General features: G+C 46.1%; 1 protein-coding gene across 1 annotated transcript in view; it reads right to left on the reverse strand.

The window, feature by feature from the left end:
- ANKFY1 (ankyrin repeat and FYVE domain containing 1) overlaps window positions 1–20785 on the reverse strand; it is a 53498-nt gene extending 32713 nt beyond the window's left edge. Inside the window, exons 1-8 of the mRNA XM_066576989.1 lie at window positions 20705–20785; window positions 15647–15839; window positions 6092–6210; window positions 4577–4712; window positions 3587–3710; window positions 1761–1910; window positions 1298–1463; window positions 1005–1209 (exon numbers count right to left, since the gene is read on the reverse strand). Coding sequence (XP_066433086.1) covers window positions 1005–1209; window positions 1298–1463; window positions 1761–1910; window positions 3587–3710; window positions 4577–4712; window positions 6092–6210; window positions 15647–15839; window positions 20705–20714 — 1103 coding nt within the window. The 5' untranslated portion in view covers window positions 20715–20785. The remainder of the gene's footprint in view (window positions 1–1004; window positions 1210–1297; window positions 1464–1760; window positions 1911–3586; window positions 3711–4576; window positions 4713–6091; window positions 6211–15646; window positions 15840–20704) is intronic.
- Window positions 20786–21189: the final 404 nt, after the last annotated feature.

The raw sequence follows: 21189 nt of genomic DNA on the forward strand, positions 1-21189 counted from the left end.
AAAGGCTATGGAAATCTTTGTGCATAAAAAACAATATAAACATATCTTTACTAAGTCCCTACATAAAAATTATGCATTTTTAGGGATCTTTTTGCATTGAGTTTTCCGTCTCATGTATTTACAAAACCTTTGTTTGCTGGCTCTACTACATTCAAGTTTTTGGCTCAGGGGAGTTCCCAGCACTGATCAGCTGGTCTCTCTCACAAAATATGCAAAAGCTGAACTCCCCCTCTCCTCAGAAGCTGTGTAGCTTAACCACACCCACACCCACACAATACTACACAGCTATCTTTCCATCCATCAAGAATTCACCCGGAGTGAATTACAGCCCTCTGTCACAGTAGTTTTCCCTGCTCTCTGTCCTGATCTCCTCCACCATCCCCTGGAACTATCATATAGCCCTCTGTAATAGCTCAGAGGAAAGGCAATTAATGCACATTCACAACAGGAAAGCAGGCAAGAGTATCATCTGCTAAAATTTCAGTCCTCCGGTCAGCTGTGCCTTGGAAAACGATACAAGCGTAGAAATTAAATCTCATTTTTAATGAAAGCCCAATTACAGTACGTTTTCGTTTCCAGAAACATGCCAATTTAAATTTGAAAAAGCAATAAAGTGCAAAGGTGTAAATAGCCTTTAAAGAGTAAACTTACTCCCTTTTTTAAGTGATTGATTATATGCTTTTAGTAAACCGTTAATAAATTGGAGTTGTATTTTTCTTTAAAGGGGTTCTCGGTTTTGGACAATTCCTTCTTGTTAGACAGATCCTAACGGCCATGACATGCCAGCAATCAGGCATCATACAGTGTCCATTCAAATCAATGGGATGTCTGTGTAATGCAGGACAGGACATGTCCTTCAGAGAAAAAAAGTGTTCTTTGCAACCGATCTCCACTCCGGCTAAAAAAAGGACAAAGGACACTCTTCTACTAGCACAGAATTTTCTTAACTAGTCAACCCCTTTAACTAGCTCCAAAAAAACCCAGCAAAAGTATAAGTCGCCTACCTTCCTTTACTGTCCTGCATGTTGGGATTAGCTCCTGCATGCAAAAGTGCCTCAGCAATTTGAGCTAAATCAGACATCACTTCCAGAGAGCGGTCCTTCATTGTGCAAGCTGCTACAAGGTGTAGTGGAGTCTCTTGCTCCCCAATTGTAGCAGCATTGACAAGCGAACCATTTTTAATTAGGAAATTGGCAGCAAACTTATCATCTGTAAAAAGAAAAAAAAAACATGTACCTGTATTACATATAAGAACACTGGTATATATATTACTAAGAAACAAATACAGTCCACTCACCCCTCTGGATTGCTTTGTGCAACAGACTCCAACCTTTCTTGTCTACCATATCAACATCTGCCCTACTATTCACCAAGGTCGTGGCTATACCCTCTAGCTTCCTAGACAGGGCAAGATCCAAGGCGAGATCTCCATTTTGGTCCAGCTCATTCAATTTTGCAGGCAACTGAAAAGAAAAGTTTGCCATTGGATTGTCAAACAGAAATGTCATGAGGTTCTTGCTTCAGAACTATTGTAAAATTAGAGACTACATTAATAATATGCAGATGTGTATTGTATTGCCCTGCAGACAGCGGACGGCTATCTGATGAAAAAAAAACCATCAGCCCCTCCTCTGTTCTGAAATTAAACAAAGAAGAGTAATATTTCTTATATCTATTGCAAACACTGCAACAACTTTCATTGACTTTGTGTCCATGTTTTATTTTGGCTATAATTCCGTATGTTCTTGATGTTACCATACCTGGGAATCCATCTCTATCAGATACAAAAAAACAACATCTTCTCTTTCCACTTTAATTGCTTTGTGTAATGGGAATTGAGTCTTTGATTTAAACATTTTGTACAAGAGCTGGGCACTCATTGAGCTGAAGTCTTCCTTCCTTAGGTCATCCTAAAAACACAACAAAACAAAATATCAATTATACCAACTTGTCTATTGTAAGGTACTCATAATTAGTAAATTGGCACTGCCTTAAATACGTATGCCACACTGTAGAAAACAGTGGCACTGACAGAATGGTGTAGATGGATGAATAAGTATAAGTAGACCTGTAAGCAGCATGTCCTAGTAATATCACAGATAGTAGGGAGACTCTGACCCATTGAGACTACCCGCGATAAAACTCTGACCCAATTCCGGGGTTAGCGGCTGCAGGTGGATTTGCCACAGCGAAATTCCGCAGGGAATTTCCGCGACAAATCCGCCCTGTGTGAACCCAGCCTTAAGGTGCAGAGATTAGCAGCAAATTATTTTCCTCCCATAAGGTGGAACCCCCATGGATCGGACTTGTTTTACCAGCACATGCCACAGATGCTTGATTGTCTGTATAACCCCATTGATAGTAACAAGTCAGTGTGTGTCCGTGTGCAATATGTTGCAAATACAGACAGTAAATGGATGTGAAAATCGCAACCACAGGCTGCCGAACAAATCCATGTCAATGGATGCAGATTTTCACAGTGGATTTTACTTCTTTCAATGAGCGTAGTGAAATCCGTGGAGAATTTCACAATAAAATCCACATATATTACACAGAGTTTACTGTGGATCCACTGCAAAATCTGCAATAGATTGTTTCCATTCAATTTATGTGCCATGTGGACCTCGCTGATCAGTGTATATAAAACAATTAAAGAAAAGGCTAGCTTATACGTTTCCTTTCATTTGCTACAGCTTAATCTACAACTGCTTTTTGTCATCACTTGAGTGGAGAACAGATTCCATTTGAATTTACATATTTGTTTGTGTCTATATATACTGTATATACTCGAGTATAAGCCTAGTTTTTCAGTACATTTCTTTGTGCTGAAAAAGCCCCCCTCGGCTTATACTCGAGTCAGGAAAGGCCTAAAAAAAAAAAAAAAAGACCCCCATACTCACCTGCCAGCCGGCATCTGTGTCTCCCGCGGTGGTGCGGCAGGCTGCTTGAATTCTCTCCGCTGTCATCCCCCGCCGTACTCTTTGCTCGGCTCTGTCATCTCCTGCCATGAGCGCTGTGTAAGTAAGCGCTGTGATTGGAGTGAGTGCCAGCCAATCACAACTGGTGCTCGATCATTCACGGCCAATCAAGCTGCTTTAGAATTCTCCCCGCAGACATCTCCCTGCTCTGCTTTCAAATCCCCTGTCATCAGTGCTGTGTAAGTAAGCGCTGTGATTTAATCAAGCACCAGCTGTGATTGGCTGGCACTCACTCCAATCCCAGCGCTTACTTACACAGCACTGACAGAGCCAAGCAGAGAGGACTGTGGGGGATGACAGCAGGGAGAATTCAAGCAGCTTGTCGCACAGACACAGACACCGGCTGGGAGGGAAGTATGGAGGTTTTTTTTTTTTACCTAGTATATACTCGAGTATAGCTCGGCTTATACTCGAGTCAATAAGTTTCCCCAGTTTTTTGTGGTGAAACTTATTGTCTCGGGTTATACTGGGGTCGGCTAATACTCGAGTATATACGGTAGTTTATTTTTTACAACTATATTTAGAAATACATGCAATAAAGTAGCACTGACAATAAAAACAAATTAAAAACACCCCGGCTGTTTGTTAGAAGTTTAGTATCTTCATACCCAGTGACTTGCAATGATCTCGGCACAATAGTTCAGCAGGGTAGTGGCGTTGAGCTCTTCTGCGGTCTGGTAGAAGCGGATACAGTTCCTCACATTCACCAGTGACATGACACCCTTTTCACACCTGCCATGAAGACAGAAGACTTACATCAACACATAAATAAAAGTCATCGTATTTACATTCCGGGGAAACAAGATATTAGTTTTACATAAAAGTGGAAAAATCAATAGACTCCCTTATCACTAGAGATGAGCGAGCGTACTCGGAAAAGCACTACTCGCTCGAGTAATGTGCTTTATCCGAGTATCGCTGTGCTCGTCCCTGAAGATTCGGGTGCCGCTGCGGCTGACAGGTGAGTCGCAGCGGGGAGCGGGGAAGAGCGGGCGGGAGAGAGGGAGAGAAAGATCTCCCCTCCGTTCCTCCCCGCTCTCCCCTGCAGCTCCCCGCTCCGTGCCGGCACCCGAATCTTCAGGGACGAGCACAGCGATACTCGGATAAAGCAAATTACTCGAGCGAGTAGTGCTTTTCCGAGTACGCTCGCTCATCTCTACTTATCACCCCAAATGTAGCTGAGATATAAACCACTATTATGCCATAGTAATAACGTGATTAACCCTTTCCAATCCAATTTGTATCCTGGTTTTCCTAGGGGGCTTACTCTTTTTCTTCTGTTCTACAACGGCGCTATCTGCTGGCTAAGGCCAGTACTGCATGAGGGGACACGCTGGATAGGCACCGACAGCAGAGAGGCTGACAATATACAGTACGAGAACCCCGATGGACGTCTTACAACATCGGAGCTGTACAGCCTTAAATCACAATGTCTTCATACGTCAGACAGTGGATTGGAAAGGGTTAAAAATTACCACAGTTGAAAACATGATGTTCAGATTACTTTACATCAATCATGTCGGAGTCAAGAGACGTGGAACCAACTGAAAGACAAAATACAATAATGTTCTAAGTAATATGTAAACTACTGCAGCCACCTTTCTCGCAGGAGCTGAAGCTGAAATTTATTTGCGAGTTTCATCAATTCTGTTAAGTAGACATCATCTTCCCGCAAGTCCAGCTCATCGGTATAGATCCAGCGAAGCATTGCCATGGTCACCTCAGGGTTAGAATCTGAGGATAGATCAAGCTTTTGTAAGCAATATTATATCCAGTGACATCAGACAGAAGCATTTCATAATCAATTTTCAACATCAAAGACAAAAAGCCATTTAAAGGGGTTTTCTAGTAAAATACTATTGATGACCTACCCTCAGGATTGGCGACGGTCTGTTGATCAGGTGCCCGCTGTCAGAGCCGTATAAGGTATGGAGTGGAGGCTGCTGCTCCAACCTATAAACCAGCTGGCACTTGTAACCGCAGGCTGAGATCTCATTAAAATTAATGGTCGCTGCACCTGCAGTTACAAGCACCGGCCACTACACAGGGCTTCCGCTCTGTACCCCTGCGTAGAGCAGTGCAGACAGCGGGCGCCTGATCAGCTGGGGTCCCAATAGTATTTCCCTGGAAAATCCATTTAATATCTATTAAATATCAGACAAATTTAAAGAGCTTCTTCAGTTTTATTACTATAAGTTAGTCTGTACATCTACAGGCTTTGGGGCACCATCCCTATTCTCATAAACCATAGATTTCCATATTATCCTTTTCGTTTTAGGCTGCTTTCACACGGTCGATAAAATCGTGCGAGATGCAAAAATATCGCACGAATACAAACCCATTTCTTGTGAATGGAGTGATTTTTTTCCAGCACTGTATCACGGTACAGGGGAAACAAATTGCGACATTTACCATCTTTGCATGTTTCTTGTATCGCCCATTGTTTTCAATGGGCAAGAAAACAGATCGCATGGTGTGTGATGTATACGCGAATGCAATGCGAGGTTTCCTATTGAAAAACTAGAGATGGCCTAACAGGGTTCTAGAGCCTCCCTTCAAGCTTTCCACAACAAGTTTGCTTTTTGCTCTGATATTGTTATTACTTATATCAACGTTATAATCACACATAAAAAAGATTCATTCAATTCCAAGCATTCCTTCTAGGGGAGGGATTGTTTTTTTGACAATGAGCGTATGTAAAATTTCTGGTACAACCACAGCCAAAGTTGCACCAAATTCACTAGGAGGCATGCACCTCTTAATACATCTGGTGCATTTTAATCTGACGTACCTCCGTTTAAAAGGGTTATCTGGCTTGTAAGAATTGATGGCCTATTCTCAGGCTAAGCCATCAATATCTGATTGGTGAAGTCTATGGCCCGGGGTCTCTGCTGATCAGCTGATTGAAGGGGCTGCAATGCTCATTCAACCGCTGCAGCCTCTTCCATGTTTACATGCAAGTACGATCAGGTTCATATTCGGTAATGGTAGCGGCCATCCTGAGTACTGCATTCCCTTCAATGGGACAACACTGTAGTCAGTCCTGGTAAATATCCCCACGGAGAACAGCTAAAGGAAATCTAACATTGCAGAGCAGAACTCAGTTTCCTTACCGGACAGGTTGAGTTCCTTTGTAGATGCCAGACTTGCCAGACTCCAGGCTTCGCTTCTCGCAGCCAACACAAACTTGTGAGCGTTGATGGTCTGGTCTCCAACTTTTATTTTCAGGTCACTGAGGAACATAAGGAAAGCGAATTAAGACCTGTGTGATGTCTTATCTCTTCACGAGAATAATCATTTTAAAACTGCTCATAGTTTCTTCAGCTGTCTTAAGAATTACATAGTATTTCTAGTGCCTAAAGGTATTGCCCCACCATGAGGGTATACCACAAGAATATGCCATCTATCTGATCAGGGGAGTGTTTCAACCAACCCATCACTGCCTAGAACAAAGGGACTATCGCCCCACTCAATACATCATACGCATTAATGGAATATAGGTCTTTTTTTCCACTGAAGGGATTCTTCCACCAGCAACATTTATCATCCATCCACAAGATATGTATAAACAGATGACCTCTGGGATCCCCAACTATCGTGAGAACGAGGTCCAATGCGTGAATGAAGCTCTGGTCATGCATGCACACTACAGCTACATTCACCACTTACGGGACAGAGAGATCAGTCCAGGAAGCAATGGCTCTGATTGGTTCGTCGAGCGCTGCTCAGTCAATCACAACTATCGTATTGTTTCATCAAGCGCTGCATTGGTTGGCTGGCAGCGCTCGATTAAACAATGAGATAGCTGTGATTGGTTCATCGAGCGCTGCATTGATTGCCTGAGCAGTGCTTGACGAACCAATCACATTGTTTAATCGAGCGCTGCATTGATTGATAGGCTGGCAATGCTCGAGAACCAAATCAGAGCCATTGCTTCCTGGAGGCAGGATTTATGAATCCCGGAACCAGGAAGCAATCTTCTGTAAGTGGCTGAGGACTGCAAGCAAGCGCACCGGAGCTCCGGAGACCAGTGGGAGGACACTACTGCACATGAAAGAGCTGCGGGAGCGGGTGAATTCCGCACTGCTCTCTGCAGGCGCTTGCGTCAGGTCCCACTGCGAGAATTCTGGCAGCCGGATGCGACCCGGCCATCTGCAGGCGGCCTTAGGCCTCATGTCCACAGGCAGATTTTTGCTGCAGAATCGGGAGCAGGCATCCGCCTCCGGATTCCACAACAATAACCCTCCATAGCATGCTAGGGAAAAACAACTCATCATACACACGAGCAGAAACAAAAAATTGTGGTTTCCACCTGCGGATGAAGAAAAAACAAAAAAACAAAAAAAAAAACAAAAACGCAGCATGCCCCATTTTACTGCGGTTTCCGTCTGAACCGCAGCCCGTCAGCAGATTCCGTGGGAAGAGCAGGAGATTTTTTTTCTTTCTTTAAATCTGTACTGCGCATGTGCGCCAGGCCGGCACGTCCACACACATCGGCAGTACAGAAGAACAGACAGGCACGCGGGGTTGTTGCCCGTGGTCAGATTCTGTGTGGGATCACGCATGTGGAATCCGCTTGTGCCGTGGACAGGAGGGCTTAGGCCCCCCGGTCCACGGGCGAGGCGGAATATCGCTAGCGATATTCCGCCACTGGAGAACAGGGGAGAGAACTGACAGCTCTCTGTGGTGAGCCTATCTGACAGATAGGCTCACCGCGGAGAATCGTGGCAAATCACAGCATGCTGCGATTTGAGTCCTGCGAGCGGAGAATCTCTGATTCTCCTCTCGTGGACAGGGGACTGCGCTGTCCATAGCAACGCTATGGAAAGCGCACGCTGCGTTACTCGTGGCCGAATTATCGCCACGAGTAACGCAATGCAAGATCGTCCGTGGACATGATGCCTTACAATGTAGCTAATTCAGTTTGGCTAAACCAAAACATATCAGGAAGTCAGTACACATTGTGTGATTTGTTAAGCAAGTATTGTTTTATAAGCTTATTTGTAGCAAAATTCCAGACTTATAATATGCACAATACAATGACAGATCATTCTGCAAAAAAAATACAGAGGTCATACGAGGACTCCCGACAGTTAAACAATACAGGGCTTCATACAATGAATGAATAAATGAATGAATGCAATCAGTGAAGGAACTTAACTGTCCAAAAATCTGTTAGAAAGCAGAAACTGCCTCGACTGCAGGGAAATGCTTCCTACTGGTATCCTGTGATAACGGCCTCTTTCCCGCTATTGTACACAGGAACTAACGAAGCAGTAAATCAGTAGTTATACTGGTTAGTAGTCTACAGCAACCTGCTGACTTCATCTATGAAAGAAACCAGTCATATGACTAATTTCATTGGAAAGCTGAAAGTCATGCAAGACCATATATAAAGTTCCTACCCTGCCACATCTGGTTTACTGATACCAATCACCTGAAATGCAGTGCATTTATCTATGGGAAGAATGTAGAACAGGTATAACCAAGGTGGTGAATATTATAGAATGAACCACAAAATCTCTTTGAGATGATCATCCAATAATACACTGAGAAGTGATCTTCTAGGGGATACCTGGTATGCAAACTATATAATAAACTGAAAACTGTTGAGTAAGAGCCCGGCAAGAGGGGCTTGAAACGTGTAAAAGCTTTCTTTATATTTTTATCTACGGCTCCCTAGGAAATGTTTTTAATGAATTAAAAATAAAAGTCAATTTTTACTCCCTTTTTCACAGCCTTTTACATACTGTGACCGCAGCATGTAAAGGGTTAAACACTGGGGATTCACGGCGTTTTCATCCGAAAGCTGAGCAGCCACTCTTCCTGGCATGGGAGAACAGCTCTGGGCTAAATGCAGCGCTGTCAAAAAAGACAGCGCTGCAGAATAAAGCCACCTAGCAGCCGCCATCAAAAGACATATGGGGGATCGTTAAGGGGTTAATCATGACAAAACAAGTCATGTATCACTCAGAGATTAATGTACAAGTGTACATATAACAGCCAAATCAATTGTTAAGTTCAGCCTGGATAGCATAAGTCATATGAGAACTATAATAGTACGCCCATCCGGATATAACTATAGAAGGAACCAGTATATTGTACACTGCCCAGGGGCAAAACATTGAATGTATTGTATACCGCCCAGAGACTAGATAATTGCCTCTCAGAAAGGATTCTAAAATTGAAGTAGAAACCAGGGAGTAACAATGCCAAACCACAAAGTTACAAGTATTCATATCAAAGTGATATTAGCAAATTACCCATCCATAGAAATAAGGACAGATGCGCCAAAATACAATCACCACAAGGCAAATGTGAAGGCAGCTTCATCATGGTGATTAGCGTAGGTGCTGTGTGCAAACTTATGTCATGGCTACCATTTATAATGGGAGGCATGATGCGGTTACAGATCCGCCGTACATACTGAGGGATCAAAACGGTGACCAAAAGACCCAACAAATAATGGGAACATTTGGGGTTCTGTCATGGCTTCTGACATTTTGACTGCTGCACCATTCCTTCTGTCAAAAGTGAGATGACCCAGAAGAATACCCTGAATGTCAATGCGAACATACATACATGTATATGTATATGTATATATATACACACACACACACATATATATACATATATATATATATATATATATATACATATACATACACACACACACACACGCACGCACGCACGCACGCACAGCTATTTGTGCAATTACTGTTACTTTATTACATCCCAACAAGGATATCTCATCTACAGAATCTCAGGTGCCGGGCCCTCTTTAACATCACAGTGAATTGTAAAAAAAAAAAAAAAAAGAAGAATACAGTAGTAGGACATAAGTATACAGAATGTTTTGTGTCAGCAAAAGCTGTGCAAAGTTTACTTGAAGCGCGCCAAATACAAGAAATTGGCAAAAAAAAGTTAGCAGAATTTTTGCATGTTTTATATGTTGGATCATAATCGCTGAAACTTTGGCACAAATCTTGAAAAAAAAAAAAGCCTCTTTCCAGAGTTTAGTGTGTGAGCTTCTGTCATCTGTTAGACACTTCTACCAAATGTGCCCCATTCTCCCTATGTACGTACAATTCCCAAGGTTGTATTCTGGTCATTGAAAAACTGACCATTAAAGATGCGATTTTAATGCGTGATTGTCATCTGTTTTTCACACTCATTACAAAAATTCTTAAGGTCCTTTTTATTTTTTTTTATTTGGTTCCCATAGTGACGAGCATTAAGATCGATCCAAATGAAAAATTGCAAATGTGACTTAAACCATCCAAATGAATGAGCTCTTTTTCCATGTGTGTTCCGTCCTTCTCGGACAGAACCTGCAGATTAAAGACACCTGTGGGAATACAGCCTGGAAGGTATTAGATATAGAAATATGGCCGTGCTCCCTGATCCTCAGTCCATCACAGTTCTGAGAACTTTCTGACCCAGGATTTCATGGGGAGCAGACACATGCCAACGAGAGTAAAGGGACACAGCAGTCAGAAGAGTAATTGTTTCAGCCTTCAATGGGATGCTTAGCATCAGGACCCAATCAAAACTTTTGCAATACCTCTAACTTGTCAGAAGTTTTCTAAAATGACATGTGACCCTTTATCGAGCTGCCAGAAATACAACTTATATGTTTTCTCTCCATTTAAAAAGGGGTTACCCCGTCCGGATAACGACTGTTGGATGGTGCTGTGGAAGGCTCTGTTCAGACTGCATAGTGGGTTCCCATCCTCAATCAGTGGCACGTTGGACACCAATCGGCCTCACCGGCTTTTAAGGCTTCTGCCGAGGCGTGCGTCACTTTGCTGGAAAAACAAATTGCGCTGCATGCAGTATTATTTATTCCCATTAAAAATTTGCAAGTGAAGCCCCTGCTGGAGCCTGTGACACGTGTGAACCCAGACCAAGACAGCACTTTCCCAGAAGCATCATTACAAGGGAAGCAGCGAGCAATGGCGGTTTCCATTAAATAAGTAACTTCCATTAGCTATGCAAAGAAGATAATACACGCAGCATCCTCAGTTATCTGCAGCGAGGCAATGTATTTTACGGATACGATCCCTGAGAAAGCCCGAGACAATGTGAGGGATTTAGATTCTGCCTTTCACAGAAGTCCACAGTGTGAGGTCTACGTGGAGCTGATGCATTACAACTAGAATAAAAGGTAAAAAACAAGAGGTTCTCAGGAAAAATAGGATCGCGATTTTAGAAGAGACTTTAACATGTATCCAGCGCTGGAAATGCACTTCTGTAAAGGAGAAGGACTATTAGATCTATGGGTATATATAGCATGCCCGGTAGATGGGCAGTGAGCCATCATATCATACAGAGTGACAGTCAGGTCTTTGATGGGATCGGCTCAACTGTATTTTTTATTATCTCGGAAGGAAATTCTGTTGCAATAAGTTACATCTCTGTTGAGGGAAGGAAAGAGTTGCATATCTTCCATTGAAAGGGAAGTTGCAGCCAACAGCAGTTCTGGTATGACAAGATCTTTTCTATGGAAGCCTTGGCTTTCATTTAGATATTGTACGCACAATGATGTATGAAAGGAGCACTATAAATAGTACTGCTAACTGTACGTATAAGTACAACCGCTAACATGTACAGAGGTATCAAAGCTTGACTTGACTCTTAGGGCCCATTCAGATGGGCCAATTGTTGGGGGCAGAGGCCAAGACATCATCGCTCTGTGCTGTCACACAGAAGGGACCCTCGCTCAGTGAATGAAGGCACTGCGGGCTGGAGACCTTCCTGGCAGACAGCTTCAACTCACAGTAACCAGGCAGTCACTCACAGATGAACCACCGCCTGATTACACGGGCCGATCGGCGTTTAGTTTTATGGCTGCAGAAACCATACAACAAAGATAAGCGAATGAATTACCATTAGTCGTTCACTCGCTGCAGGCATTTACACTGACCGATTATCATTCGGATGCCTGCAATCCAGGCCACTCCGGTGATTCTTATTTTTTTCCCCCATTCACCTCCCCCAGTATACATAAGTGAGCTAGTGTTACCTTAGTTATTCCCTTCTATCTGAAACTTTCTCCTCTTATGGTCATGTGACCAGCTGCACACAACTGGGTCATATTCCGCACGCGGGAGACCGTAGCAGAATCCAACCCTGTGCCCAGCCAGCATTTTCGCATACCTGACCATCTGACGGTTCTGTACTGTGGATGGTCCGCATGGCAAGCCATTAGACACGCGCAGTACAGTTTTTTTTTTTTAATCAAATTCCTGCTTTTCGCCTCGCAACTACGCAGGTACCCTTTACCTTTCCACAATGGAAGCAGTCTGGATGGAATCCGCACTGAAAGAACAAGCTGCGATGTTTCCTCCGCGAGCAGAAATCGTAATTGATTTCCGCTAGTCTACAACAAAAAATGCTTTTCAATAGCATGTTATGGGCGGTATTTGCTGCGGAATCTGGAGGTGGACGCCTGCTCCAGATTTTGCAATGCAAATGCAGCCGGTCTTTATGTGTAAAGTTTCTAGCCAATTACTCAATCTGTGTTATGTTGGTACTGATGATGATCCCACAGCTTCTGTCACACAGGTATAATAGAGGAGATCACAGCTCATTCTCTTGACTGCATACCTATGGACTGTAGCTTATTTAGAAGACTATAAGAGGTAATGAAACTTTCCCTAACAGGCAGAAATAGTAGATTCCCTAGCTAATGCTGTGCTGATGCATCATGGGATTGATTTGAAAGCATAAGGAAAAAATTTCACTTTCAAGATGGTGCCTGATAAGCATCAGACTGCAATACACAGAAGAGACTTCCGGAGTGTGACAAGCAATCAGGTGAGGGGGGCAGGGATGGAAAAATGTGTTTTCAGTGGAGTGGCCCTTTAATCCCTTGATACTTTTGGGCATCCATGTGCGCCCTCCAGCATTGAAGTTTGTATGGAGCGGGATCAGGAATCGATCATACTACATACACAGCGGGTGCCAGCTTGTTTCTCACAGCTGACACCCGCCGGCAACAACCACAATTATCGCTGCTGCTGATCACAGCTGTTAACCTTTTAAATGCTTCTATCAGAGTTCAGGGCCCCTGAACAGCCCCCTTGTGATGAGATCGTGAGGTGATGGTTCCATTGTCATGGCAGCTCGAAGTCTTCTGAAGGCCCCCAGGGCTGCCAAGTATTTGTGCCTCTTAGAATGGGCAAAATCCAAAACATATTTGGTACCATTGCAACCATAAAAGTCCAATCTATCAAAATAATGCATTATTTATCCTGCTTTCGCTGGCCCACAGAATAATGTTATTATGTTATTTTTGGCGCAATGTGTGCGCTGTAAAAACATCCCAGCTAATAAAACTGCATTTTTTCCGTTTCACTCCATCTAGACATTTATAAGGCTGTCTACGGGTGATTGTTCACTGCGTTATCCACGGCGATAATCCGGCCACGGGTAACGCAGGGAACGCTTTCCATAGCGGTTTCCCTTTTGTTTTTTGAGTTTGATTTTTACAGCCGTCACCGTGCAGTAGAAATATTATGTTAAATTCACGGTACGATTACACCAATACCAAGTTGATATTTTTTTTTACCTTGCAACTTTTACCCACACATGAGAAGCTTTTTTTGTATTTTTATACATAGTAAGGCCTTAGTCACACGGGCATTTTTTCCCGCGATTTGGGGGGCTTAAAAATATAAGCCCTTCCCGGAAATTCATCCAGAAATGTGTAAAAAAAAAAAAAATTATATATATTACACACACACACACACACACACACACACACACACACACACACACTCCCTGCAGCCGGAGTTCAGCCGCGGCTGGCCGTTCTCCTGAACTGCTCTGAGTAGTATTCAGCAGCTGGGGATTTAAAATCCCCGCCTGCTGAATGAGCTGCCTCTGATTGGTCCCTGCGCTGAGCCAGAGGCAGCACTCACTCACCCATTCATGAATGGGTGTGAGTGAGAGCTGCCTCTGATTGGTGAGGCTGTGACCAATCAGAGGCAGCTCATTCAGCAGGCGGGGATTTTAAATTCCCAGCTGCTGAATACTACTCAGAGCAGTTCAGGAGAACTGCCGCCGGCCGCGGCTGAACTCCGTCTGCCGCGACCAGGTGAGTATATATTTTTAATACTTTAAATATTTTTTTTGTCCAAATACGTCAGTATAGTAGTGCATTAGAAAGCCTAAGAGGTCAGCCAGAGGCTAAGCCCCATAGCCCACCGTAGCTGGCTGACCCGGAGACTATATGCAAGTCTCCAGGTGCCATAACAACCCATTGGGACCCTGCGGTCATATTGCAGGAGTCCGATGGGCGACAGAGGGAGCCCCCCTGTCAGCGTTTTACTTGCACAGGACGAATTGGTTGCGGCGTGTAAAGGGTTAAACACAGAGGATCTGCCGTTTTTCTGGACCCGGTGCTAGAAGCAAGTGCTTAGCTGTCATCTGACCCGGCCGGGCTTCTCTTGCAGCTGCTGTCAAAAGACAGCGCCGCGGATTAAAGCCCCTTAACGTCCGCCGTCAAAAGATGTATGGGTGGTCCTTAAGAGAATAATGTGCTACTTGGCAAGGGGGCCGACCCTTATGCTGCCTAACAGATGTCTGTACCCAACTTTGCAATCTCAGGTCCTGCAACGCTTACAGCGGATTGAGATAAATTCAACGGTTACAGCGCTTGGGCTCAGACAAGGGCACCAATGCTGCTACAGATGAGAGGGAGGAAAGCCTGGCAGCTACGAACTGACGTATATTTCTGTAATTTATGGTGGAGGAGGGTAAATAGGCTGAACTGGATGGACATATGACTTTTTTCAGCCTTACATACTATTAGAGATGAGCGAGCACCCAAATGCTCGGGTCCGCGTTATTCAAGTCGAGCTTTTCGTAAAATTCGAGAGCTCTACTTGAGTAACAAACCCCATTGACTACAATGGGAGACTCGAGCATTTTTGTATGTGGGACGCCGGGTGCCGAGATGCTTTTTTTTTTCTTCTTGGTTCTCTCTCTCTGCCAGCACAAAAATTTGCCATTGACGCGCGCACTGCGGCAGGGAGGGACCAAAACAGGCACATCACAGCGGGGAGGAGCCAAAAACTGGGGCGGGGGTCGAACACGGTGTGATGCTCGTTCCAGTAACGAGCACCATCGAGTACGCTAATACTCGAACGAGCATCAAGCTCGGCAGAGTATATTTGCTCAGCTCTACATACTATGTTACATATGATAGTTTATTCTGGAAAGTCATCCAAAAGTTTATTATGGCCGCCTGCAGACGGGCGGCGAGGATTCTCGCTGCGGGACCCGACCTGAGCGCCTGCAGAGAGCAGCATGTCACTCACCTGCTCCCGCGGGCCCGGCTCTTTCATGTGCCGGCTGCCGGTGCATGCACAGAGCGGGGCCAACGGGCGGAGAGTGACATTTCTGTGCGGGGCTCGCATGCCGCGATTTGTTTGCCGTGCGAGATTCGGGCGGCCAAATCGCGGTCGTCTGCATAGGAGTGCGTTTGTTAACGCAATCCTATGCAGGCTTCCAGCGGCGGAAATTCCGTGGGAAATCCCGCGGTGGAATTTCCGCTCGTGTGCAGGCGGCCTATATCATGAAGACTCATGAAGTCGCGTTGTTCATGCTGAAATAAACAAACAATGAAAGACATACCCCCCCCCCCCCCCCCCCAATCTGACCTGTACTGCTCCTGTTGGTACAGCTGAGCCACGATAGCCAGAAGGCGGCTGATGAAGGAGTCGTCGGAAGCCTCTTTGTTTGTCTGGGCTGCTAGAAGGGTACATTTCTTCTCTGTTTCTACCAATTTCTGTTGTAATTTGACATATTCCTGGCGTAGAAGTGCCAAGTGCTTCTGCAATTTGCCCACTTCCTCTTTAATAGAAAAATAAATGAAATTTCACATTAAATAAGAAATCAGTTTGACCGTATTGCAATTCTTCATACAGCTTTGCTCTACAAGTCCCACAAAAAACATGCAAATGATATGCAGTGCAGTTCCATTAATCTGCTATGGCCAGGGTCGGGCAGATGCCAGTTTATCAGATGTTCTGGGTGAGCAGTGTACAAGGCCCCCTTCACACAAGCATATGCATATTTGCACATGTCCGAGTTCTGCATATTTGCGGCATCAGTATATTTTACTGTAATTTTTCTATCAACAAGGAAATTGCATTTATGTGCGGCAAACTGATTGAAAAGGCCAAATAGTCTATTGGGTTCCGGATTTGTTCCTTTCCCTGCGTAACCAAGCAGTGTTTCACGCATCCCCTAGCTGCTATGCGCGTATTTGTGCATCCCTATTGACTTCTATGGGGACTTTTGGTGCACAAATGCACCAGAAAATAGAGCAAGCTGTGTTTTTTTTGCACGCCACAGAAAAGTAGAGGAAAAATACGTGCAGGAAAATATGCCATTCTCTATGTACTGCATATGCAAGTTTTGTGTGTGTAAATATACCCATGTGAAAGGGACTAAATATATAATATTTAACTAAAAAGGGCAGGCAGACAGAAATAAAAAGCTAAGAAACTATGCCGCTATCACTTTGGCTCATTACCGGTCATCTCTGCGCAGTCTTGTAACAAACGTGCACCAGAAGCAGGGCCTGAATAGGGGATACCAGAACTCTACTGCGTACCTGAGAAGCAGGGATGTCAGCCACCCACTTTATGCAGAATTTATAATAATGTGCAGAGGACAAATCTGCTAGAAGACCCAATGATCGTCTGGGGAATCAGTGAGCAGTTACAGTGGCATCTCTCAGGGAGCTGCAGCTACATAACGAGATTGGCCCAAATCATCATCACTCATTAGAATTACTGCCCAAGTAACGGCTCTCGCTTCCTTGCGGAGATCGGATGGCGTTCTCACTTCTACTGCATCATGTGACAGGTCGCACATCTCAGTGTTACCAGGGTGGACAATTATTAAAGGGCCACTCCGCAGAAACTTTTTATCTCTCCCCGGGTCGCTGCAGCTACACGGCGCCTACAGGGTGATATACGTCCGAGGATACTAATCAGTTTCTCTGGGCACTTTTGAGTTTATTTACCAGTTGATCGTGATGCTAGATTGATTTTTGGCTGGTCTTGTAGCCAGTAGTGCTTTGTTAGCGCAAGCAATAGGGCTCTCTGCGTTCTTTTTGCACTCACGTATTACGCAATTCTTATATGATCAAAACAGCGTAAGGCAATGTATTTGATTGCCTGCGAGTTATCGCGTATTGCTCGTGTGAGCCCTTAGTGTTAGGTTTCTGTTACGGGGGCTCAAATCTTAATTCCTACCTACTCTGGCCTTGTGAAAGGCACATCACTGCATAACTCAGAGAACTGGCCATTCAGGAGTCTGGGAAAGCTGGGGCCCACCCCATTGCGGCAGAGACATTACTACAAACTTTACAGATGAGATCAGCTGATGAACTTATATTCTCATTTTATGTAACTGTGAAAGGGACTAATTTGGCGCTTTTTTCTGAAATGTTCAGCAGCTAATAGTTGGCTATATAAAGACCATTCCGGGTCCAGACAGCGACAACGGTGCGGACCCTCTGCCCACCGTCACCATGACACGCTGTAGCCACAGATGCAGAAAATAAATACCAGCCAGCTGAGCAGAAAATAAAAAGATGACATTATGGTCAACGGGATCCGTTGGGCCAGGGGATTGCCCTTTTCTACTAGCGTAATGGATCGGGAGAACGGATCCCCCTGACGCAGACGTGAAAGGGCCCTTAGACAGATGGACACATGGACCATCCTAATCCCTGAAGTTACTCATCCCTGTATTATGCTACATTGCATCATCACACAGAGAGCAGCAGTGACTGAAGGGTTGAAGAGACAACGTGCGCTCCTAATGTATACAAGAATTGCTTAACTTGCTCTTAAAAGTGAGAAGTAGGCGCCTCTGATCTCCAGTACTGATAAGCAGTCATACTGCCAGCCGTTTAAATGAAAGAAAGCTGCTCTGCGATGGTTGGCTAAACCTGCAGTCGGTCCGCTAAACCGTCTCCTGATCCGGAGGAGGTTCTCACTCGTATCGTAATTAGTGCAGTGTAAGAGCTTGCGGTGAGGCTCGCTCTACTACCCCGTTTTCCTGAAAATAAGACCTACCCCAAAAATTAGCCCTGATTTTTAATTAGCATCCAGGCAGTTATACATGCAAAATAGAAATATTTTGGAGGAAAAAATATAAGACCCCAGCTTATTTTCGTGGAAACATGGTAGTAGTAGTCAGTACTGGTTAGAGTAATATTACTGTTAGCTGTTTTGGTGGTCTGTAGTCATAAATAAGAGCGGTTTTTAACCAGTTTGGGTGTTTTTTGCTGTCAGCCAGGAAGGAAGAAGCCCCCTGGGCTAATGTACTATTACTACACACTGCAGCTAACATGGCACAGCTCAGGGTATTTGTACGGACTGTGACTGCCATGCCAGAAGCTCAGGGTATTCCTACATACTGCAACAGACTTCTTATAATTCAGGGTCTTCCTACCGACTATGACTGGGGTGCCACGGCTGGGGGTCTTCCAACTGATTATGACTGGTGTGCCATGGATCGGGGGGTCTTCCTACAGACTATGACTGGGGTGCCACGGCTCAGGGGTGTTGCTACGGACTATGACTGGGGTGCCAGGCTCAGGGGTGTTGCTACGGACTATGACTGGGGTGCCACGGCTCAGGGGGTCTTCCTACGGACTATGACTGGGGTGCCACGGATCGTGGGTCTTCCTACGGACTATGACTGGGGTGACACTACTCAGGGGTGTTGCTGCGGACTATGACTGGGGTGACACGGCTTAGGGTCTTACTACGGACTATGACTGGGGTGCCACGGCTCAGGGGTGTTGCTACGGACTATGACTAGGGTGCCACGGCTCAGGGGTGTTGCTGTGGACAATGACTGGGGTGCCACGGCTCAGGGGTGTTGCTGTGGACAATGACTGGGGTGCCACGGCTCAGGGGTGTTGCTGTGGACAATGACTGGGGTGCCACGGCTCAGGGGTGTTGCTGTGGACAATGACTGGGGTGCCACGGCTCAGGGGTGTTGCTGTGGACAATGACTGGGGTGCCACGGCTCAGGGGTGTTGCTGTGGACAATGACTGGGGTGCCACGGCTCAGGGGTATTGCTACGGACAATGACTGGGGTGCCACGGCTCAGGGACTTACTACGGACAATGACTGGGGTGCCACGGCTCAGGGGTGTTGCTGCGGACTAAGACTGGGGTGACACTGCTCAGGGGTGTTGCTGCGGACTATGACTGGGGTGCCACGGCTCAGGGGTGTTGCTGCGGACTATGACTAGGGTGCCACGGCTCAGGGGTGTTGCTACGGACAATGACTAGGGTGCCACGGCTCAGGGGTGTTGCTGTGGACAATGACTGGGGTGCCACGGCTCAGGGGTGTTGCTGTGGACAATGACTGGGGTGCCACGGCTCAGGGGTGTTGCTGTGGACAATGACTGGGGTGCCACGGCTCAGGGGTGTTGCTGTGGACAATGACTGGGGTGCCACGGCTCAGGGGTGTTGCTGTGGACAATGACTGGGGTGCCACGGCTCAGGGGTGTTGCTGTGGACAATGACTGGGGTGCCACGGCTCAGGGGTGTTGCTGTGGACAATGACTGGGGTGCCACGGCTCAGGGGTGTTGCTGTGGACAATGACTGGGGTGCCACGGCTCAGGGGTGTTGCTGTGGACAATGACTGGGGTGCCACGGCTCAGGGGTGTTGCTGTGGACAATGACTGGGGTGCCACGGCTCAGGGGTGTTGCTGTGGACAATGACTGGGGTGCCACGGCTCAGGGGTGTTGCTGTGGACAATGACTGGGGTGCCACGGCTCAGGGGTGTTGCTGTGGACAATGACTGGGGTGCCACGGCTCAGGGGTGTTGCTGTGGACAATGACTGGGGTGCCACGGCTCAGGGGTGTTGCTGTGGACAATGACTGGGGTGCCACGGCTCAGGGGTATTGCTACGTACAATGACTGGGGTGCCACGGCTCGGGGTCTTACTACGGACTATGACTGGGGTGCCACGGCTCGGGGTCTTACTACGGACTATGACTGGGGTGCCACGGCTCGGGGTCTTACTACGGACTATGACCGGGGTGCCACGGCTCAGGGACTTACTACGGACTATGACCGGGGTGCCACGGCTCAGGGACTTACTACGGACTATGACTGGGGTGCCACAGCTCAGGGGTGTTGCTGCGGACTAAGACTGGGGTGCCACGGCTCAGGGGTGTTGCTACGGACTATGACTGGGGTGCCACGGCTTGTGGTCTTCCTACGGACTATGACTGGGGTGCCGTGGTTCGGGGGTCTTCCTATTGACTATAACTGAGGAAGACCCCAAGCCCTGGCACCCCAGTCATAGTCCGTAGTAAGACCCTGAGCCGTGGCACCCACGGACTATGGCTGGCATGTGATGCCTTGGAGTCTTCCTACGGACTGCAGCTGCCCGCACTGGCTCCACAGGTGTCCCCCGGAGCTCAGCATGTCCCGCTGCCCCGGCTTCAGTGCATCGCTGTGCGGCCGCAGTGACAGGTGGGGCGCTTGAGGACAGTCTCTGCCTCCCAAAGCCCGACAGTACAGCGGAGGGACCGGGGTCACCTGACCCCGCTGTGACAGACGGCTGCACTTCCGCCCTCTGCTACCGCACGCTACAGACGCCTTGGCACTCAGTTACTGCCACCTCCCCCTGCCACAGAGCACCCCGAGGTTCTTCCAGGGCCACTTCTTTACCTTCCGCCATGATGGATCCGCCCGGCTGATATCGCGAGAAGAGATGGGAAGTAAGGCAGGCAGGCGGGGGAGGTAGATCCCGGGGCGGCATATTTGGAATTTCAGCCGCACTTAAGCGGCGCTGCTCATTAGAGCCACCTGATTGGCTCTTCGGCACCACGTGACTACACTGCGTGCACGCGGATTGCCAGCCGTGCACAACACACTACAGATGAGCAGCCGTGCCCCCCCCTATACACATAGCCTACATATATATATATATATATATATATATATATATATATATATATATATATATATATATATATATATATACATAGCCTATATATATGTATATAGCCTATACACACACACATAGCCTATATATATATATATATATATATATATATATATATATATATATATATATATATATAGGCTATGTGTATTGGCTATAAATATAGGCTATGGGCTATGTGTATAGGCTATATATATATATATATATA

This window comes from Eleutherodactylus coqui, chromosome 1, assembly GCF_035609145.1.
Source record: "Eleutherodactylus coqui strain aEleCoq1 chromosome 1, aEleCoq1.hap1, whole genome shotgun sequence".
Taxonomy (NCBI): domain Eukaryota; kingdom Metazoa; phylum Chordata; class Amphibia; order Anura; family Eleutherodactylidae; genus Eleutherodactylus; species Eleutherodactylus coqui.